Source organism: Mustela nigripes, chromosome 4, assembly GCF_022355385.1.
Source record: "Mustela nigripes isolate SB6536 chromosome 4, MUSNIG.SB6536, whole genome shotgun sequence".
NCBI lineage: Eukaryota > Metazoa > Chordata > Mammalia > Carnivora > Mustelidae > Mustela > Mustela nigripes.
This window is the reverse complement of record NC_081560.1, coordinates 127,421,943-127,438,833: the sequence shown is the minus strand read 5'-3', so window position 1 is coordinate 127,438,833 and position 16,891 is coordinate 127,421,943. Positions and strand designations below refer to the sequence as shown.

The 16,891-nt window shown below is 42.3% G+C and overlaps 1 protein-coding gene across 3 annotated transcripts in view; it reads left to right on the top strand.

Annotated features, from left to right (window-relative positions):
• Positions 1-16,891, top strand: part of ANK3 (ankyrin 3) — a 670,694-nt gene that overhangs the window by 475,503 nt on the left and 178,300 nt on the right. For all 3 annotated transcript variants that reach the window (XM_059397461.1, XM_059397462.1, XM_059397460.1), the window contains one exon: positions 11,240-11,338. In XM_059397461.1, coding sequence (XP_059253444.1) covers positions 11,240-11,338 — 99 coding nt within the window. The remainder of the gene's footprint in view (positions 1-11,239; positions 11,339-16,891) is intronic.

The following is a 16,891-nucleotide window of genomic DNA, read 5'->3' as shown; positions in this document are numbered from 1 at the left end:
TTGTTATGGAGATTACATGAGATCTAACTCATAGAATCAGCAAAAATAAGAGCCTAATAATTTATAGCTTTTTTGTTCGTTTTAATTTGTTCTGCAAAACAAAGACTTGCTTGGTCTAAGTCAAAAGGTGTCAATTTCTTTAGCAGAATTCTTTTTTTCTAACACATTCTTATAGGATGAAAGGCATTCAGTGGTCAAAAACTCATCATTGTTTATGGAATTATGGAAACTCTGAAATGTATCCTGAAAGATATATATATTTAAAATATGTTTAAATATATATATAGGGGCGCCTAGGTGGCTCAGTGGGTTAAATCCTCTGCCTTCAGCTCAGGTCATGATCCCAGGGTCCCAGGGTCCTGGGATCAAGCTCCGCATTGGGCTCTCTGCTCAGTGGGGAGCCTGCTTCCCTCCATCTCTCTCTGCCTGCCTCTCTGTCTACTTGTGATCTCTGTCAAATATATATATATATATATATATATATATATATTTAAAATATCTTTAAAATATATATATTTAAAACAAACTTTAAAATATATATAAATAAATATAAATAAATAAATCTTTAAAATATACATTATATATATATAATGTATATATTAAAGATTTATTTATTATATATATATAATGTATATATTAAAGATTTATTTATTTATTTATCTATTTGAGAGAGAGAGAGAACATGAGAGGGGAAGGTCAGAGGGAGAAGCAAACTCCCCTCCAAGCAGGAAGCCCTAAGCGGGTCTTGATCCCAGGACCCTGGGATCATGACCTGAGCTGAAGGCAGTCACTTAACCAACTGAGCCACCTAGGTGCCCTTGAAAGTTATATTTTAAAGGCACATATTGTGTGTGCCTGCGTGGCTCAGTCAGTAGAGCAACCAACCGACTGTCTATTTTGTCTCAGGTCATCATTTCAGGATCATATGATTAGGCCCTGAGCTAGCTAGGCTCTGCACTCAGTGGGGCATCTGCTAGAGATTCTCTCCTTCTCCCTCTGCCCCTCCTCCTGCTCACTCTCTCTCTCTCTCTCTCTCTCTCTCACACACACACACACACACACACACACACACACACTCTTTCTCTCAAAATAAAGAATCTTTAAACACACACACACATTGAACACCCATTAGGATGGCTAGTATCAAGAAAAAAAGAGAGAAAGAGAACAAGTGTTAGTGAAGTTTTAGAGAAACTGGAACCCTTGTGCTCTGTTTTTGGGATAAATGTAAATTGGTTCAACCACTATGGAAAAGAGCTTTGGAGGTCACTCAAAAATGTGCTGTGTGAAGTCACCATGTGATCCAACAGTTCCATTCCTGGGTCTGTCTACAACAGTATTGAAAGCAGAGTCTTGAGGATACATTTATACACCCACGTTTCATAGCGGCATTATTCTAGAAGCCACCCGTGTCCATTAAGAGATAATTGAGTAATCAGAATGTTCAACAAAGTTTAAACAAAAAGAGTTGGGGAGCTAGCGAGAGAGACCTGGCAGAGCCTTATCTGAATTGTTGATAAGAGACCTGCTATTAATTCAAGTTTGAGTGATAAACAGTCTCATTTTATCCTTAAAAGAAAATAAATAAATTGCCTGAAGTTTTTAGAGCAGAACGGATCCAAATACGCAGAGCCCAGTTCCACCGCAAACATCAAACAGCCAGGCAGCGGCACCACCGGGGTCTAATCCGGTGGGATCTGGTCGGTCTCTGTGGGAAGGGAGTGAGGGGGAGTGCCAGTGGCATCAGCGTTTTCGTCAGTCTCTGCAGGACGGGGTGGACTTACTCTCCTTATCTAGGAAGCACAGACAGAGAACAGTTGCTGTAGAATAAAGCCAGCAGTTAGTAAAACCGGAGAAGAAGACTTTCACCTAAAAAGACCCATCTCATTTCATTAAAGGTTCATGAAGGAGAAGGAAAATGAGCCTTTACTAACAATGGTGGCCATCTTAATAATGATTGCTATAGTATAAAGGAAGTTTGAGTTTATTTTGTTTTTATTGTTAATAATAGACCATATAAGTTTGAATTTTTTTTTAAAGAAAACCCTACTATGGGTCAGACTGGGAAAGCTGGAATATTATCTTAGATTCCATTATTTGAAACTCTCCTGGGTATGTCCTTGAAATCTCAAATCCTTATCACTGAAAGCATTATTTGTTTGCATATATTTTGTGGATTTTTTAAGGTATTAAAAAATCAGGCATCCTCTTGAAAAGAAATGAGGTACTGAGACGTGCTTCAGCATGGGTGAACCTTGAAAACATCGTGCTGAGTGAAACAAGACAGACCCAAAAGGCCATATGTTGTGTGGTTCCCTGTATGTGAATTGTCTAGAACAGGCAAATGTGTGAGAGAAAGAAAATGGAATAGTGATTGCCAGGGGCTGAGGGATGGACAGAAGAGTGGGAAGTAACTGTTTCTTGGGATGGGGTTTCTTTTGGGGGATGATAAGCTGTTCTAAATAGATACTGATTATGGTTGCACAATTTTGTGAATATTCTAAAAACCACTGAATCGTATACTATAAAATGGCCAATTTTATCATATGTAAATTATATCTCAATAAGCCTGTTACAAAAATAAACGACTGGAGAAGACTTGCAGTGGAAAGCAATAAAAATCGTCCTAAAAAGAACATGTTTTTATACTCTTGAGGAAATGAAAGCGAACAGGAATTCAATTCTGTGCTTTTCTACATTGTAGCAAAATCTATGTAATCGTAAAATATCACTGACCAAGCATATATTGTTTGGAAATTGGCATGTATGACTTTGTAGTAGAAGAAAAAACTTTCTCCTCTACACTCTTCGGTTTAGTTCCTAGGGTCTTGCAAGTTTAACGAACAAAAGACAGATAAACGGGAAAAAGGTTTACGATGCATACAGAGTCTTTCATAGAAAAGATGTGAAGACCCAAAGTGGCAGTTAGCCACGAGGGGCTTACGTACCATTTTAACAAAGGGTGATACCTTTCTGGAGAAGCGCAACGGCAAAGGAAAGGGAAGTTGGGCTTCCAGAGGTAGTAAATTTGGGAAAAGTAAACATATGGGTGGGGAAACTAATAGCTGCTAAGGGTTGTTCAGTTCTGCAGATCCCAGTTGTGCCTTCTCCATTGATGAGACACTCAGAGGTATCTTATTCCTGGCCTGGGAGAGGGAAACACCTACCCAAAAGGAAATCTGTGCTTTGCTTTTAGATGAAAAGCCCAAAACAGCCTTTATGCCCAAGTGGCATATTGTGGGTATACTCTGATCTCCTTCAGGCCTCCTCTCAGAGGCTGTAAGACTTTTCAAAAAATAAATATCTAAGAGGTGGACAAGGCCAAAAGGCCTTGCTTAAATGTCTTCCCAGGGCTCACTCTGTGAACTTACTAATCGTTTTTCTATTTCTACTTACACTAGGGATAATGAATCGAATAAGCAGACTAGCAGAAGGACACGTACAAATCTTGAATTGGGCGTGTTTTAAATGCAAGTCATTAATCCATCAAAAACTTCATTTTCAGACATCTTGTTTTGCCGTTTTGACAAACTTTTAAAACCATAGTAGTAACACGTGTGAGAATTAGCAGAAGATACCAGATTCCCTCTCAATTTAACATTTAATTATTTTAGAATTGGTACTCACTTGGGACCATATCAAGAACCTCAACAAAAAGAGTCATATTGTTCAATTTTTCATTACCTGAAAGACTTGAGTGTGATCACACCGACTCTTCTACCTAGTGATAACCTCTGAGAGAGAAAAGGAGAAAGAGAACAGAGAGAGAGAGAGAAAAGGGAACAGGGCATCAGAAGTCAGCTGCCTTTTGTATATTTAAATGGGACAACAAGTCTGCCATTTATCACAGGTGAGGTTGGAAGTGGTCCTGATTTCACTTTAGGAAGTTGCAGAGAAAATCTGGCCTTGGTGACAGTTCCATAAAGAGCCTTGGCTACTACCCAACCTGGGTTTTTCAGAAACAGCTGAGAAGAAACAAACAAGCCAGCAATTCCACCTTTCCTAGGAGAGCTAGCTGTTTCTTCCAAGTCCCTGGAAGTTTAAAAGAAAAAAAAAAAAGATGCCCTTCCATATTTGTATCACATTTTGTCACACATACCATGTTCAGTCAGTCACCACTCTGCCCATGGTCCCTTCCTCTCCACCACGACTCAGCCCAGCCCACCACTTCTGAGCCGTGCTGAGCAGACACGGATCGAACACCGTTTGCATCCATCCTAAGAACTGCCCCCTTTAGTGCCTTCTTTCTTAGAGTTCACTTGTTACTTCAGCTCTGTCATGACTTTTCTACCCGAACTATCTAATAATAATGTCTTTGTGAGATGTGGTCATGTCATCCTTTTTTTTTTTTTTAAGACTTTTTTTATTTATTTGAGAGAGGCACAGAGAGAATGAGAATGTGAGCAGGGTGCGGGACAGAGGGAGAAGCAGACTCCGTGTTCAGCAGGGAGCCTGATGTGGGACTTGATCCTGGAACTCTAGGATCATGACCTTAGCTGAAGGCAGGCGCTTAACCAGCTGAACCACCCAGAGGCCCCATGTCATGCATTTTTAAACATCCATCTGAGAAATAAGAAAAAGAACAGTAATAGCTAACATTTATATCCTATTTACTGAATGCCAAGAAACATTCTTAAGACTACCCTTGTTAACTCATTTCATCCTCATGACCAGTCTATAATATGGATACTATTATTGGCCTCATTTTACAGATAAGAAGTCTGGGGTACAAAGAAATTAAATAAACTCGCCCAAGGTTAGGCAGGTAGTCTTGGGTGACCTGGGGTTTGAGGTTAAGAGGTCTGGCTCTAGAGTATTAGCTCTTAACTACCGTAGTATTTGACCCCAGGGCTTTCTGTATCGGCTCGTACAGGAACGCGCTAATGGTGAGACTTGGTTATATATTTGAACAGTTTAGAAGCTCAGGGACAACGTGGTCTGGTCTAGTGAAGAAAGTGTAAACTTTCGGACAGACAAATTATGGTGGCTTTATGACGCTTGGCAAAAATCAAAATGATTTTTTGTTCTAGTTTCCTCATCTGTAAAATAAAGATAAGAATTAGAGAGTGCCTGTGTCTAGAGTTGGTGTGCGGGTTAAATAAGTAATATGAAATACTTGTGAGTATATGATGAAATATACTGAATTTGTATGTGTCCCCTCTTTTCCCTAAAAGTGGAAGGCAAAACCCGTTTTTCAGGGTTGAGAGTTTTACTCCCTAACTTCAGTGATTGCTTATCTTCAAGAAGGGTAGACTGTAGGTAAGGAGTCTTACTGAAAAATCAAAATAAAAGAAGATTAGTGTAGAAGAACATGAATGACTGAAAAGAAAAGGCTAGCAGCCACACCGCGGCAAGAACACACACCCACACATGAACAGATACGGTCACGATCCGTGTTGCTTTGTTAAGTACCTGACCAGGTTATTCACTAAGAAATCCGAAAGAATTAAACCACTGAGTACTGTAATTTTCTTTAGTCAAAATTCTAAATATTCACCCAAATCCTATTAATGTTTTCATAAATACTTTTACAGCCAATTTCCTCTGTATGTTTTTACTAAACATATGTGCATATATATGATGGGATTGCTTTGTTGTCTTTATCCGCCATCTTCCATAAGGGTTGAGGAGAAGTAAATGCCAGGAAAAGAAAGGCACTAGCTAATCAGATTTACCCCCCGCCTTTTTTTTTTAGAATGAATAATTATTACATTGACTAGTTTAATGGAAAAGCTCAGTGGAATAGGATGCTATTGTCCTGGAGATGAAAATAAGCCCAGAGAACTTAGTGAGATGGAAAGGGCAGTGTCTGGGGATCCAGAAACCTGGGGTCATGGCCAAGCCTCCAGCTCTGTGACTCCCGGCAACCTCTTACCCTCCCCGGCCTCCTCATTGTCTCTAAAATAGGTGATTAGACCAAATCAGACATACTCATCAGTTAACAAAGTTATCTAAAACACTAATGTAGACTATAACATTGAATGTTGCACCTTTGGCATAAGAAAAAAAATTCCACTAATAAGCCACTCTACACAAGCTTTGAGTAGCATTTACTCTTATTTGCACTAAATTTAGGTCAGCTTCAAAACTCTAGGTTGAATGTGTTTTTATCCAACTTTTAATTCAGGTTTCTTCTTAGGAAGAACAGGTAGACCATTAACCCTAGCCATATGTAATTTTCTATGTTAGTAATAAATAGGTACCTTCAGGATACCTGTAGGCTTAACAGGGTCCCTCAAAGTTCAAATGTAAGGCAAGTTGATGGGTAGGTAAAACTTCTCCTTGGCTATCAGAGTGGGCAATGCAATCAGTATGAGCCAGGACAGAGCTGGCGATGATGGGCTGCAGATTAGGTAATGACAACAAAGAAATACAACCATTTTTCACTGTACATTGTACAAATGTGTGTAGTAGAAATTATTTAGGAAAGAATGAAGACGTCTAATGTTATCTATAATCTCAGTCCCGAGGGATAGGTGGTTAACATGAGGGTCCAGAGTTCAACAGATTTTTAGAATGTAGGTGTACATATACTTACACGTAAATGTGACGGCATATTTTTTAAACCATGTTTTTTGTATGTTGTTAATTTATCACAGTCTACCTTCAAAGTTATGTCACATTACAGCTAGTGTGAGAGCTGAAAACAGGATCGCTCTCACTCTTCCGTCTATGTGTGGATAGTGGGCATTTTATTTACACATATGTTGTGAAGCCCCCAATACACTGTTACTGTTTCTGTTTTAGGTAATCAATTATCTTTATATTTGCCTTCACTTTTGCCATTTCTGTGTTTCTCTGTGTGGGCCTAAGCTTTTGACTGGTATCATATTCCCACTGCCTGAAGAACTTCCTTTAATGTTTTTTTTTGTATTATAAGTCGGATGGTAATGGAGTCTCCCAGTTTCCATTTATCTTAAAAAAGATCTTTATTTCTCCTCAATTTCTTAAAAGATATTTTTACCGGGTATAGAAGTCTTACCTGACAGGTGTTAATTTTTCAGTATTTGAAGATGCCACTTTGTTGTCAGCATTGTGTAATTTCTAAGGCTGTCATTTTTGTCCTTGTTCTCTATGTAAATATGTCCTTTCCCCTCTGGTGACCTTCATGATTTTTCCTTTATCTTTCATTTTTAGCAGTTGGATTGACGTATCTGACCGTAGCATTTGGTTGTTTGTAGTTTATCTTGCTCGAAGTTCTCCAAGCTCCTGGGATAGGTGGCTTCATACATTTCATGATTTTGAGATAATTCTTAAACATTGTCTCTCCAGGTATTTCTCCTGCCCCATCCCCTCTCTTCTAATGCAACTCCAGTCATTGGTTTCATACTGTCCCCCAAAACTTAGACTCTGCTCTTTCTTTTCCACTCTTTTTTTTTTCCTTTGTGTTTCAGTCATTTATACAGACATGTCTTTAAGCTCACTGATGCTTTTTTCAGCTGTATGAAGTCTGGTGATGGGCCCATCAAAGGAATTCTATGTTTCTTATATTGTGGTTTTTCTTACTGAGGGTTTCTATTTGACTGAAATTCCATACCTTTGGTGAAATTCCCTAACTTTTGATGCCTATAGCTCACTAGTTCCACTGGACAGAATGCAAGGGAGACTGAGGTAAACACTAAGTTTGTCTGAAAATGGGCATACCTCATACTTGTCTGTCAGGCCAATGTAGACAAGAGTCAGCAGAGCTTCCGTCTTGCTTGAGGGGATTTGGCTCCCTCTACAGGAGGGTTGCACTGCCTCCTGCTCAGCGTAGTGGCTGAGGGGTGCGGTGGAGGGAGGAGGGGGAGTGTTTAATGGTGTTGGTGCTCCGCCCTCAGTTCTCCCTGCACACGAGAAGTAGCTGGGAGGAGGTCTCTCACTAAGTTCTAACCTGATTTCATCCCCTGGCTGCTGTTGCTTGTGACTCTGTGCTAGGCTCGTGCTGGAACTGACGGTCTTCAGTGGTGGCCTTAGAGATGGTGCCTAGCCCTCAGGGCTGGCTCTCAACATTCCTACCCTTTTGACAATGACAGTCAACCTCTGCCTTGTATCTGTGGTTTTAGATTTGAAGGCTTTTCACATATACTGGCACACTGCATCCCAGAAGCATGTGTAAGCCTGTGTTTCACAAGCAGCAATGAGCGTTCTCTGAAGCATGCATTTTCGTCCGGAGCATCACTAGTCTCTTTTGATGTGTTGGGATTCCATATTTTTATTCCTCACTTATACAGTGGAAGTGTAACGCTGGGTTTGTGCATAATAGGATATGAAACATTTTTACTGGTTAACCAAGGAATTGGACTATAAATGTCCCCTTGAGTGGTCCAAAGGTACCACGTTCATTTTGATTCATTCCTAATTGACAGAAGCAGTTACTACCAGAGTCGGGAACGCAAAAGTATCTATTTCCTTCAGAAGCTCTATTTAATAGAGAGGGGAAGCCATAGCTGTTTCTAGACCACGGCCCAAGGGTCTAGAAAACTGAGTTCAAATCCCGATTCTGCCTCTGATTCACTGTCTTTTAATATACAAATTGCTGACCAGTACTATTCCCCAGTTTGTCTGTCAAATAGGATTAGTGATTTAGTTCAATAGAGTGTAGTGAAGATAAAATGAAATTATGTAAGTGTAAGCAGTCCTTGACAACACTTTTTAAGCACTATAGAAATATCAAGTATTCCTCTAAGGTCAGAAAGGTGTAGAAAAACGTGGGAGTTAGAATTTCAAGGCACCTTTTGACATCTATGCATCACTTTATGAGAGAGTACATGAATATGGAAAAGAGCAAAATTAGATGTAGAGTCTTCCTCTCCCTAAAATTAGCCTACTTGTAATGGAGGTTAATTAAGTCCTTCTCAGCCAGGCAAGGGCACAGTTTTAAAGGGAAATCACATGTAAGTGCTGACTCCCGCTGGGGAAGGATGAGATCTTTGCACTATCTCCCACTCTGGGCTCAGTAAGCTGCCTGTTAGACCATGTTTCCTACAGATCTCACCTGCCCCTCCATCAGCTATCTCAGGTCTAGAATTTACCCACTATAATGCTTGGGTCCACACCTGCTCTTGGACAGTGGAGACAAGGAAGACAATTACAAAGTCATCAGGCATTTTGTTTCCTTCTGCCCGCTTTCATTCACACCAAAAATAGTCCACACCAAAGGGGCCAGAGCACACACGATGTACAGCATATAGCTCTACCTCTTCTTTTTGTAAACTGTTACACATAGTTGAAACCTTTAGCCATAGCCTGGTTAATCTAGAGCAGGGTCAGCAAACTACCATCCCCAGGTCAAATCTGGCCCACTGCCTGTTTTTATAAATAAAGTTTTATTGGAACACAAGCATTCCCGTTTCTTTACATATGTTATATGGCTGCTTTAGCCCTACAATGGCAGAACTGAATAGTTGTAAGAAAACTTGTATGGCTTGCAAAGCTGAAAATATTTGCTCTCTGGCCCTATGCAGAAAAAGTTTGTCTACCCTGGCCTAGAGCAATAATGCTTATCCCTATGTACTCCCCATTACTGAAGCAAATTTGGTTTCCCGAGGCCTTTTTTCTTCTTTCGTGTAATGAGTCAGTTGATACTTTGGCACCTAAGAGTGATGAGGACAAGAGTCGCTCAGATAGGAGAATGTAGTGCTAGGAGCATTATAGTTTATAATGTTTAGAAAAGTTTATAGAAAACACAAGGCGAAACAACATGTCTGACAACCCTCCATAAGGATGAAAGCAGCTAAATCTGGACATTAGAAAAGTCTACACAGTGAATTACTCAGTTTTTTCAATAAATAAATAGTCACGGGCAAAGGAAGGCAGAGTCGGGCACCTACGGAGATTGAGATGTAAGAGATATTTCAAAGTAATGCAGGTGTGGCTCTTCTAATTTGAGCAATGCTGCTAGGCTGACTGGACATAATGCGAGAATTTGAATACTGACAGGGTCTTGGTGTGATGAAGGAATTATTTTTAGTTTGTTAAATATGGTCATGGTGTTGTGATTACTTGCTTTAAAAAAAAAAAAGCCTTATCTGTTAGATAGAGCTAAATTGCAGTATTTGTGGATGAAATAATATGATCCCTAGGATTTTCTCTTCCTTCTCTTAAATTTCTGCACACACGAAAAACAAAATAGCGGGAGCATAGGACAAGTAATGTCACCAAAAAATTGGTAGGTATTGAACCAGAGTGAGGAGTGCATGAAGCTCCTGCCTTTCTCTCAGACCTGTCTGAAAATCTGTTTAAAAATTTTCATCATAAATTGTTTTCTAAAAATCCCAAGTTGAGTCATATTTTAATTTGAATCCTGGTTTGGCCAGCTACTTGTTTATCAATAAAATGGACATTATAAGTCGGATTGTTTATGACGTGAAGATTTTGAGAATTTAATGAGATAATAAAGAGTTAAGCACAGTGCCTAACGCACGGGAACAGTCAGGACCTGGGAGCTGTGATGCTATCGAAAGACAGAGACATGACCCCTTATGAGCTGACACTATGCGTCCTATAATTGCCTTAGACCTTAAATCCATATTGTTGCTACATAGGCATAAGAAGCCAAAATAGATCATGTTTTCACTGGCAATGGTAAACTGGCACCTGTAAGATGGGAGGGAAAACCTGTGGTACTGCGGGGTCGTGAGCTGGAATTTCAGATTGTCGTAACAAGATGTGTATTCCTCCATGGGAAATCCAAAAACAGTTTTCTGTGACGTTGCTAATGAATGCCTGTAAACACATTTTAAAAAGCCCCACGTGCATGGGCAGTCCTGTGACTTTGGTATTGTCCAGTTTCCCACTTGGATTTGCTCCTGTCTCCCTGATATCTTGGGCTCAGATGAACCCAGAGATGGCTTTGAGTAACATGATCCTCCTTTCACAGTCTCAGCGGACGTCATCAGCCACTTAGTCAACTGCTCGTTAGCTAGTACGGATCACACAAGCTTGTAGGACGACGCAGTGGCTTTACGCTGCAGGATTTTAGAGGGGGAAAGAAAAAAGCCATCTCATCCATCAACCACCTACTCAAATGAAATAAAGTTGGTCCCAACCCCACAGACTGTGTCCCTTAAAATTCATCCCTCGGAGGGGGAGGGAAATCCCCTTAGTAAAATTACTGTCAGAAATTTTGGGAAGCATTCTGTTCACAGTGACTGTTAAAAAAAAATTAAAAAGTGAGAATATGTTGGGGGATATTGAGGAAACAATGTTTTGGCTGAACTGAAGATTCTAAACTACATTTTTTTCTGTTCTTCTACAGAACGACATCACACCTTTACACGTTGCGTCAAAAAGAGGAAATGCCAATATGGTAAAACTATTGCTTGACCGAGGAGCTAAAATCGATGCCAAAACGAGGGTAAGGGTACAATTTGTGTACACGCTTCTACTTCTTCTCAGGAAGTAAGAATCCTTCTGATACCTTTGCGCTGGTTCAGTGCAGGCTTTACCTTTGACTTCATTTGCTGCGGTCTCTGAGAAAATGACCGATAGATCAATGTGTCCTAAAATGGGATGCTGGTCCGTGTTTATAGATCTGCAATGCATGCGTATGTGGTGTGTGGCTTTAATTATAAAAACTGAGACCTAAGGTCTAGAGGTTTAGCTGAGTTTGATTTGTAAGAATTCAGTCACTGCTTAATGCTACAGGCTGGGCTCTTTGGTCAGTTTGATATTAAAACTGAGTGATTCTATTTAAAAATAAATCTGTCTGCTTTCGCAAACTGCTGGTAGAAATGTAAAATGATGCAGCTACTACGGAAAATCGTATGGAGCTTCCTCGAAAAGCAGAAAATAGAACCACCTTACCATCCAACAGTTCCTCTGCTGGGTATTTACCCGAAAGTATTGAGAGCAGGATCTTGAAGCAGTATTTGCCCACTCGTGTTCAACTGTAGCCTTATTCGCAATAGCCCAAGAGATGGTAGCAAGCCAAGTGTCCATCAACAGATGAATGGATGAAGAAAATGTAATGCATACATGTTGTGGAGTATTACTCTGCCTGGAAAGGGATGGAATCCTGTCATATTCCACAACATGAATGAATCTTGAGGACATTATCCTGAGTGAAAGAGGCCAGTCACAGAAGTAAAATATTATAGGATCCCACTTCGATGGGGTATCTAGAGTGGTCAGAATTAGAAATGGAAGCAGAATGCTGCTTGCCTGGGGCTTTGGGGCCAGAGGAATGGAGAGTGTTGTTTAACAGGTATAGAGTGAATTTTATAAGATGAAAAATTTCTAGAGATGTTACCTAACCATGTCAATACAGTTAACATTATAAAAATGTATACTTAAAAATGGTAAAGAGAGTAAATTTTATAGTGTTTTTTTTGCCGCCGTTTAGAAATTGAAAAACAAACAAACAAACACAAATCTGTTTGGCTAGGTGTTTGGCACCTTGCCTGATTTGGTGACATACGTTGTGGGTGGGGGAAGGAGTTGAGTCCCAGAAACAAGCTCAAGTCTCAGATGCAGACCTTAGCCCGTTGACTTCGGTAGGCTGTCTCATCTTCTGTATGTAATTTCTCTATCTGAAATTAAAGAAAATTAATGGTCCCCTTAAAGCGTTGCTGCAATGATCAAGTTAATGTTTATAAACTGGGTTGGCATGACGTCGGCCAGAAATAAGTCCCAGACATTGCTGGGATCACTCAGAGGTCTGACTAGTGCCAAACTTCTAACCAAGGAATTATCGCGTCGACATTTCATGCGTTTGTTATAAGGTGGGAGCAAGAGTGGGCCTCAAAGGCTACAAAAAGGTGATCTCGCTTTACACAGCCCCTTATCTAAGGGGGATAGTTTGTAGCCCCCGCAGTCCTGTGTTTGCTCTGCGCGAGAATCCTGATCTTGGTGTTTCCAAAACTGTCCTGATAACCTCACTTTGATTCCTGCAGCCCCTTTTCACTTACTCACTGCGTTTGTCCACCCAGCCAATACTGAGGTGCCTGTTGTGGGACAGACACCGTGAGGTAGTAGAGCAAGACTGCAAGACACTGTCCCTACCCTCGTGAGGCCATTGGGCAGTGTGTCCCCTGTCCTCTGACCTGAAGACACCCCAATGTAGGTGCTCAGCAGGAGATCCACGCTGCTTTTTCCTGATAAGTATTGCCCCTGGTAACGGTGTCTGTACCTTAAAAGAAACAAGCTTTCTAGAGAGGAGGAGTGAAGAATGATGAAGTTTGACCTCTAGAGGACTGTCTGACTGGGCAAGTAAATTGAACAGAGCTCTTTTTTGAATTGGCTTTGCATTATTTAATAAGAAGCCGTAACCAGTATGCTAGAGCTGCTGCTTTAAATGGCAGAGGTCTTCCGCTCATACAAGCTATTTAAAGAGGTTGTAAGCAATAAAACCGAATCAGTGCTTGTGCCCCTTGATTACCATGGAGAGCTACAGGATCATCTTGAGTAGAGAGCATTTTTATGAAGAAAAATGAGGAATCCTAGAGCCAAGCAGGAAAGAGGAGTTTGAAGGGATATACCCTGATATCTAGCTAGGGTTTTAGTGGGTAAGTGGATTAGAAATTCACTTATTTCCCCCTCAATAAAATCATCCATGCCCAACAAAATTCCTTTTTGGTCATTTTGCATCGTTTACCGAACACTCACTTGCAGTTTTAATACAGTGAGAGGAGAAAAGGGTATCTGGGGAACTCGGGCCCCAGGTTTATGGGGCATCTGGTGGCACCAGGGTGAAGAAACATAAAAACTCTTCTGGATGAAATGATCAGAGATAGGGAATAATGTAGAATGCAACTTTACACGCTATGCAAATTCAAGATGCAATTTGGTTTCTCTGCCGAAAGGCCGTCCCATTTTGAATAAGATGCAAACTCCTTTCTCCCATCCATTCAGTTTTAGCTGGGATTTTCTTTTCTCCTGTGCTCTGTGAGTGGCGTGTGAACGTGAAGGAGACAGAAACAGAGGACAGAGAAGCCTGTCCTGCTTGTGTTGTTGTCTCACAGGGAGTGGGGGGAGGGTGGGATGTCCGTTGGGCACAGGCTGAATTCCTGGCAGACCGTATGGAAGAAAGTGTAGTACATACCCCAAATATGTAAACTATTTTGTGTTCTTCTCATCAAAGCTTCCCTTCTCTCTGGCTGAAATGACTGAGTGGTGCTTGGGTGTGTGGGTGAAGGGCGGGAGCCAGCCGAAATGTCAGAAAGCGCTGGGGACGAATTTAAAAACAGAAAACAAAATTGTTCATAAATGCAAGTTTTAACTACTCAAGCCAGTAGCTCTTGGGAACATAAATATTGTTATCTACTGATCCACCTCCTACCAGGCCTCACTCAGGTTGGGGCTACCTTGTACCAGCAACAGTCTACCCTGTTGTATACAAGCCCCCAGGTTTAGAGACAGGAAAACATCTCCGGATTTCACGTTAGGGACTGGCACTCCCTGGGATCTGGTTTGCTCCCTCTGTCCCCTGCGTGGGCTGCTGAGCTATTAAAGGACTCAGATTAAAGGCAGACTCTTAGAGCCCTTTTATTTAAGCAAGTAAACATGAATTATGGTCAGAGTAGTTTAGCTAGGACCTGAGCGAGGTCTTAGCAGCTGGTAAAGCAAGTGAGAGTGCATTTTATTTTACCTCAGTGACCTGATCTTGAGTCTTAAGGGTGACTTGCAAGTCAAGTTGTGACCTTAGGCAAGTTCACTCTCCTGAGTCTCAGTTTCTGTGCCAGCACGGGTGAGGAGTTGTTCCAGATGATTTTACAAGCTCTCCCATGTGGAAGGACATTGTATATCGCACCTGTAAGAATAATTAGTTACTGTAAAATTTAAGATGGTTATGTACATTAGGTTGGTGTCACCAACCTAAGAGACCTCAGCCTCTATCCCCCAGCAAAGATCAGCATTTAGGCAGCTATCCACAAAGAAAAGCAGAGAGCTTAAGGAGTCTGCTTCAGAATCTCCAGTGACTCACTGGTGGGGAGGTGAGGGGGTCGGGGTTGGGGGAAGGGACCCTGAGAATAATTGTGTAAGAAGGGAAGGAAGACCAGCTTCATTTTGCCTGCATCATCTGAGCCAGCCTGGGAATGCCTCGGCCTGAGAGAGCTTCCCTCACCAGGAAAGGGAGAGTCCGGCAAGAGGAAGGAACAAGGAAACATGAATTATGGGGCTTCCAGAACCAGCCATGCAGCAGGAGTGACTGGCTCCCAGTGACCTGCTTTGCAGAAGACCTTAGCAGCTTTCTCACTGCTACGGGCCCCCTGTGGATTTCCCTGGGTTTTATTCACATTCAAAGTCTGCAGACTCCTGAGTCGCCCCTTCCCTGTCCCTGCCCATGCCCCACCCTGGCCTACCTCCACCCCCTGCTGCTGGAGCCAGGGGTCCACACCAGCAGCGAGCCCGGGCCTCTGGGGCTGCACAGGTACAAGATGACAGCCCGGACCCCCTGCGGACCCCCATCACCATGTGTACGCTGGGGCCAGCCCCTCCCCACACTGACCTGACCCCTACCCCGGGCTCCACTGCTGTCCACATGCCTGTGGCAGATCACAAAGAGACAGGGCCTCACAGCAGTTTGTGGGGCTGAATTTGTCTCTGCTCCAGTCACTGGCTTTCCCCACTTGGCACACATTCAAGGAACCTTCTAGCTGTGCACCTTTGTGCCCCAACCAGACCTTCATTAGTGGCATCCAAACAAGGCACACACCTGTTGGGGGGGGGGGGGTACCCACAGCCATAGGTGTGCACACTAAGGGCAGGGCCCCCACAGCTGTTTGAGGGCTGGATCTGGCCCTGTCTCCCATCACTGGCCTGTGCCACTCAGCTCACCTACGGCTGGTCTTTCAAGCTGTGTACCTGCCTGCCCCTTACCTAACCCCCCACGCCGGTCTCCTCTGCAGGGTGCCCACTGTGGGGAGGCCTGGCAGCCCCAGTAAGACACACGGACAACCACGGTCCCCACAGCTGCTGGTACACCTGCAGCTGGACCAGGCCTTTGGAGCTGGGCCTGGTCCCCCCACTCTGTGTATGTTTGAAACCAGCCCCTGCCACTACCTAGACCCACAGCGGGCCCCTACTGCGGTGTGCACACCACCAGCTCTGGCCCCCATCACTGCCCACCCCAACCCTCAGCCACTGGCCCTGGAGGTGCCACTGAGGACCCCCCACAGTGCTCGCCAGGAACCACACAGTTGTCAGTCTTGTGAACCTGAGTGGCCTGAGCAGATGAGACATCATACACCTCTGGGACACACCCGGCATTTGGCACTCTACGCCCTAGGCCTGGGCTCATGGCACATTCCACCACGTCCCTACCCACAGGTGAAAGTCTTTCCATAGCAAAGTCAACCCATAAAGTCTGGAAGAGGTGACTGGTTCTTTAAATGTGCAGATATCTGTATGCAAGGTTACGGGGATCTTGAAGAATCAGGACAACACAATACCCCCAAAGGAGCACAGGAAACTTCTAGAATGGACCCCAGAGAAATGGCAATACAGGAATTGCCTGGCAAAGGATTCAAAATAATTATTCTAAAGATGCTCAGAGAGCTACAAGAAAACATAGTAAAACAATTTAATGAAATTAGGAGCAAAAACAACAAGAACAAAATGGAAAGAGATAGAAAATATAAAAATTAGAAAATAGAAAAAGATAAAGAAAATATAAAAAGAGAACCAAGCAGAAATTTGGAGCTAAAGAAGACAGTAATGGAACCAAAGACCACAATAGAGTGTTCCATTAGCAGACCAGACCAAGCAGAAGCAAAGGCCTTTGCACTTATCCAGGCAGAGGAGCAAAAGGGAAAAGAGTGAAAAGGAATGACAAAAACCTGCAGGACTGAAAAGGCACCACTATGTGAAAACAATCTACCCATTATTGAGTCCCAGAAGGAGAAAAGCAACTTACTGAGGACTTAACAAATTAAGTCCAAACAAATTTGGAGAGTTGTAAGGGTCAGGA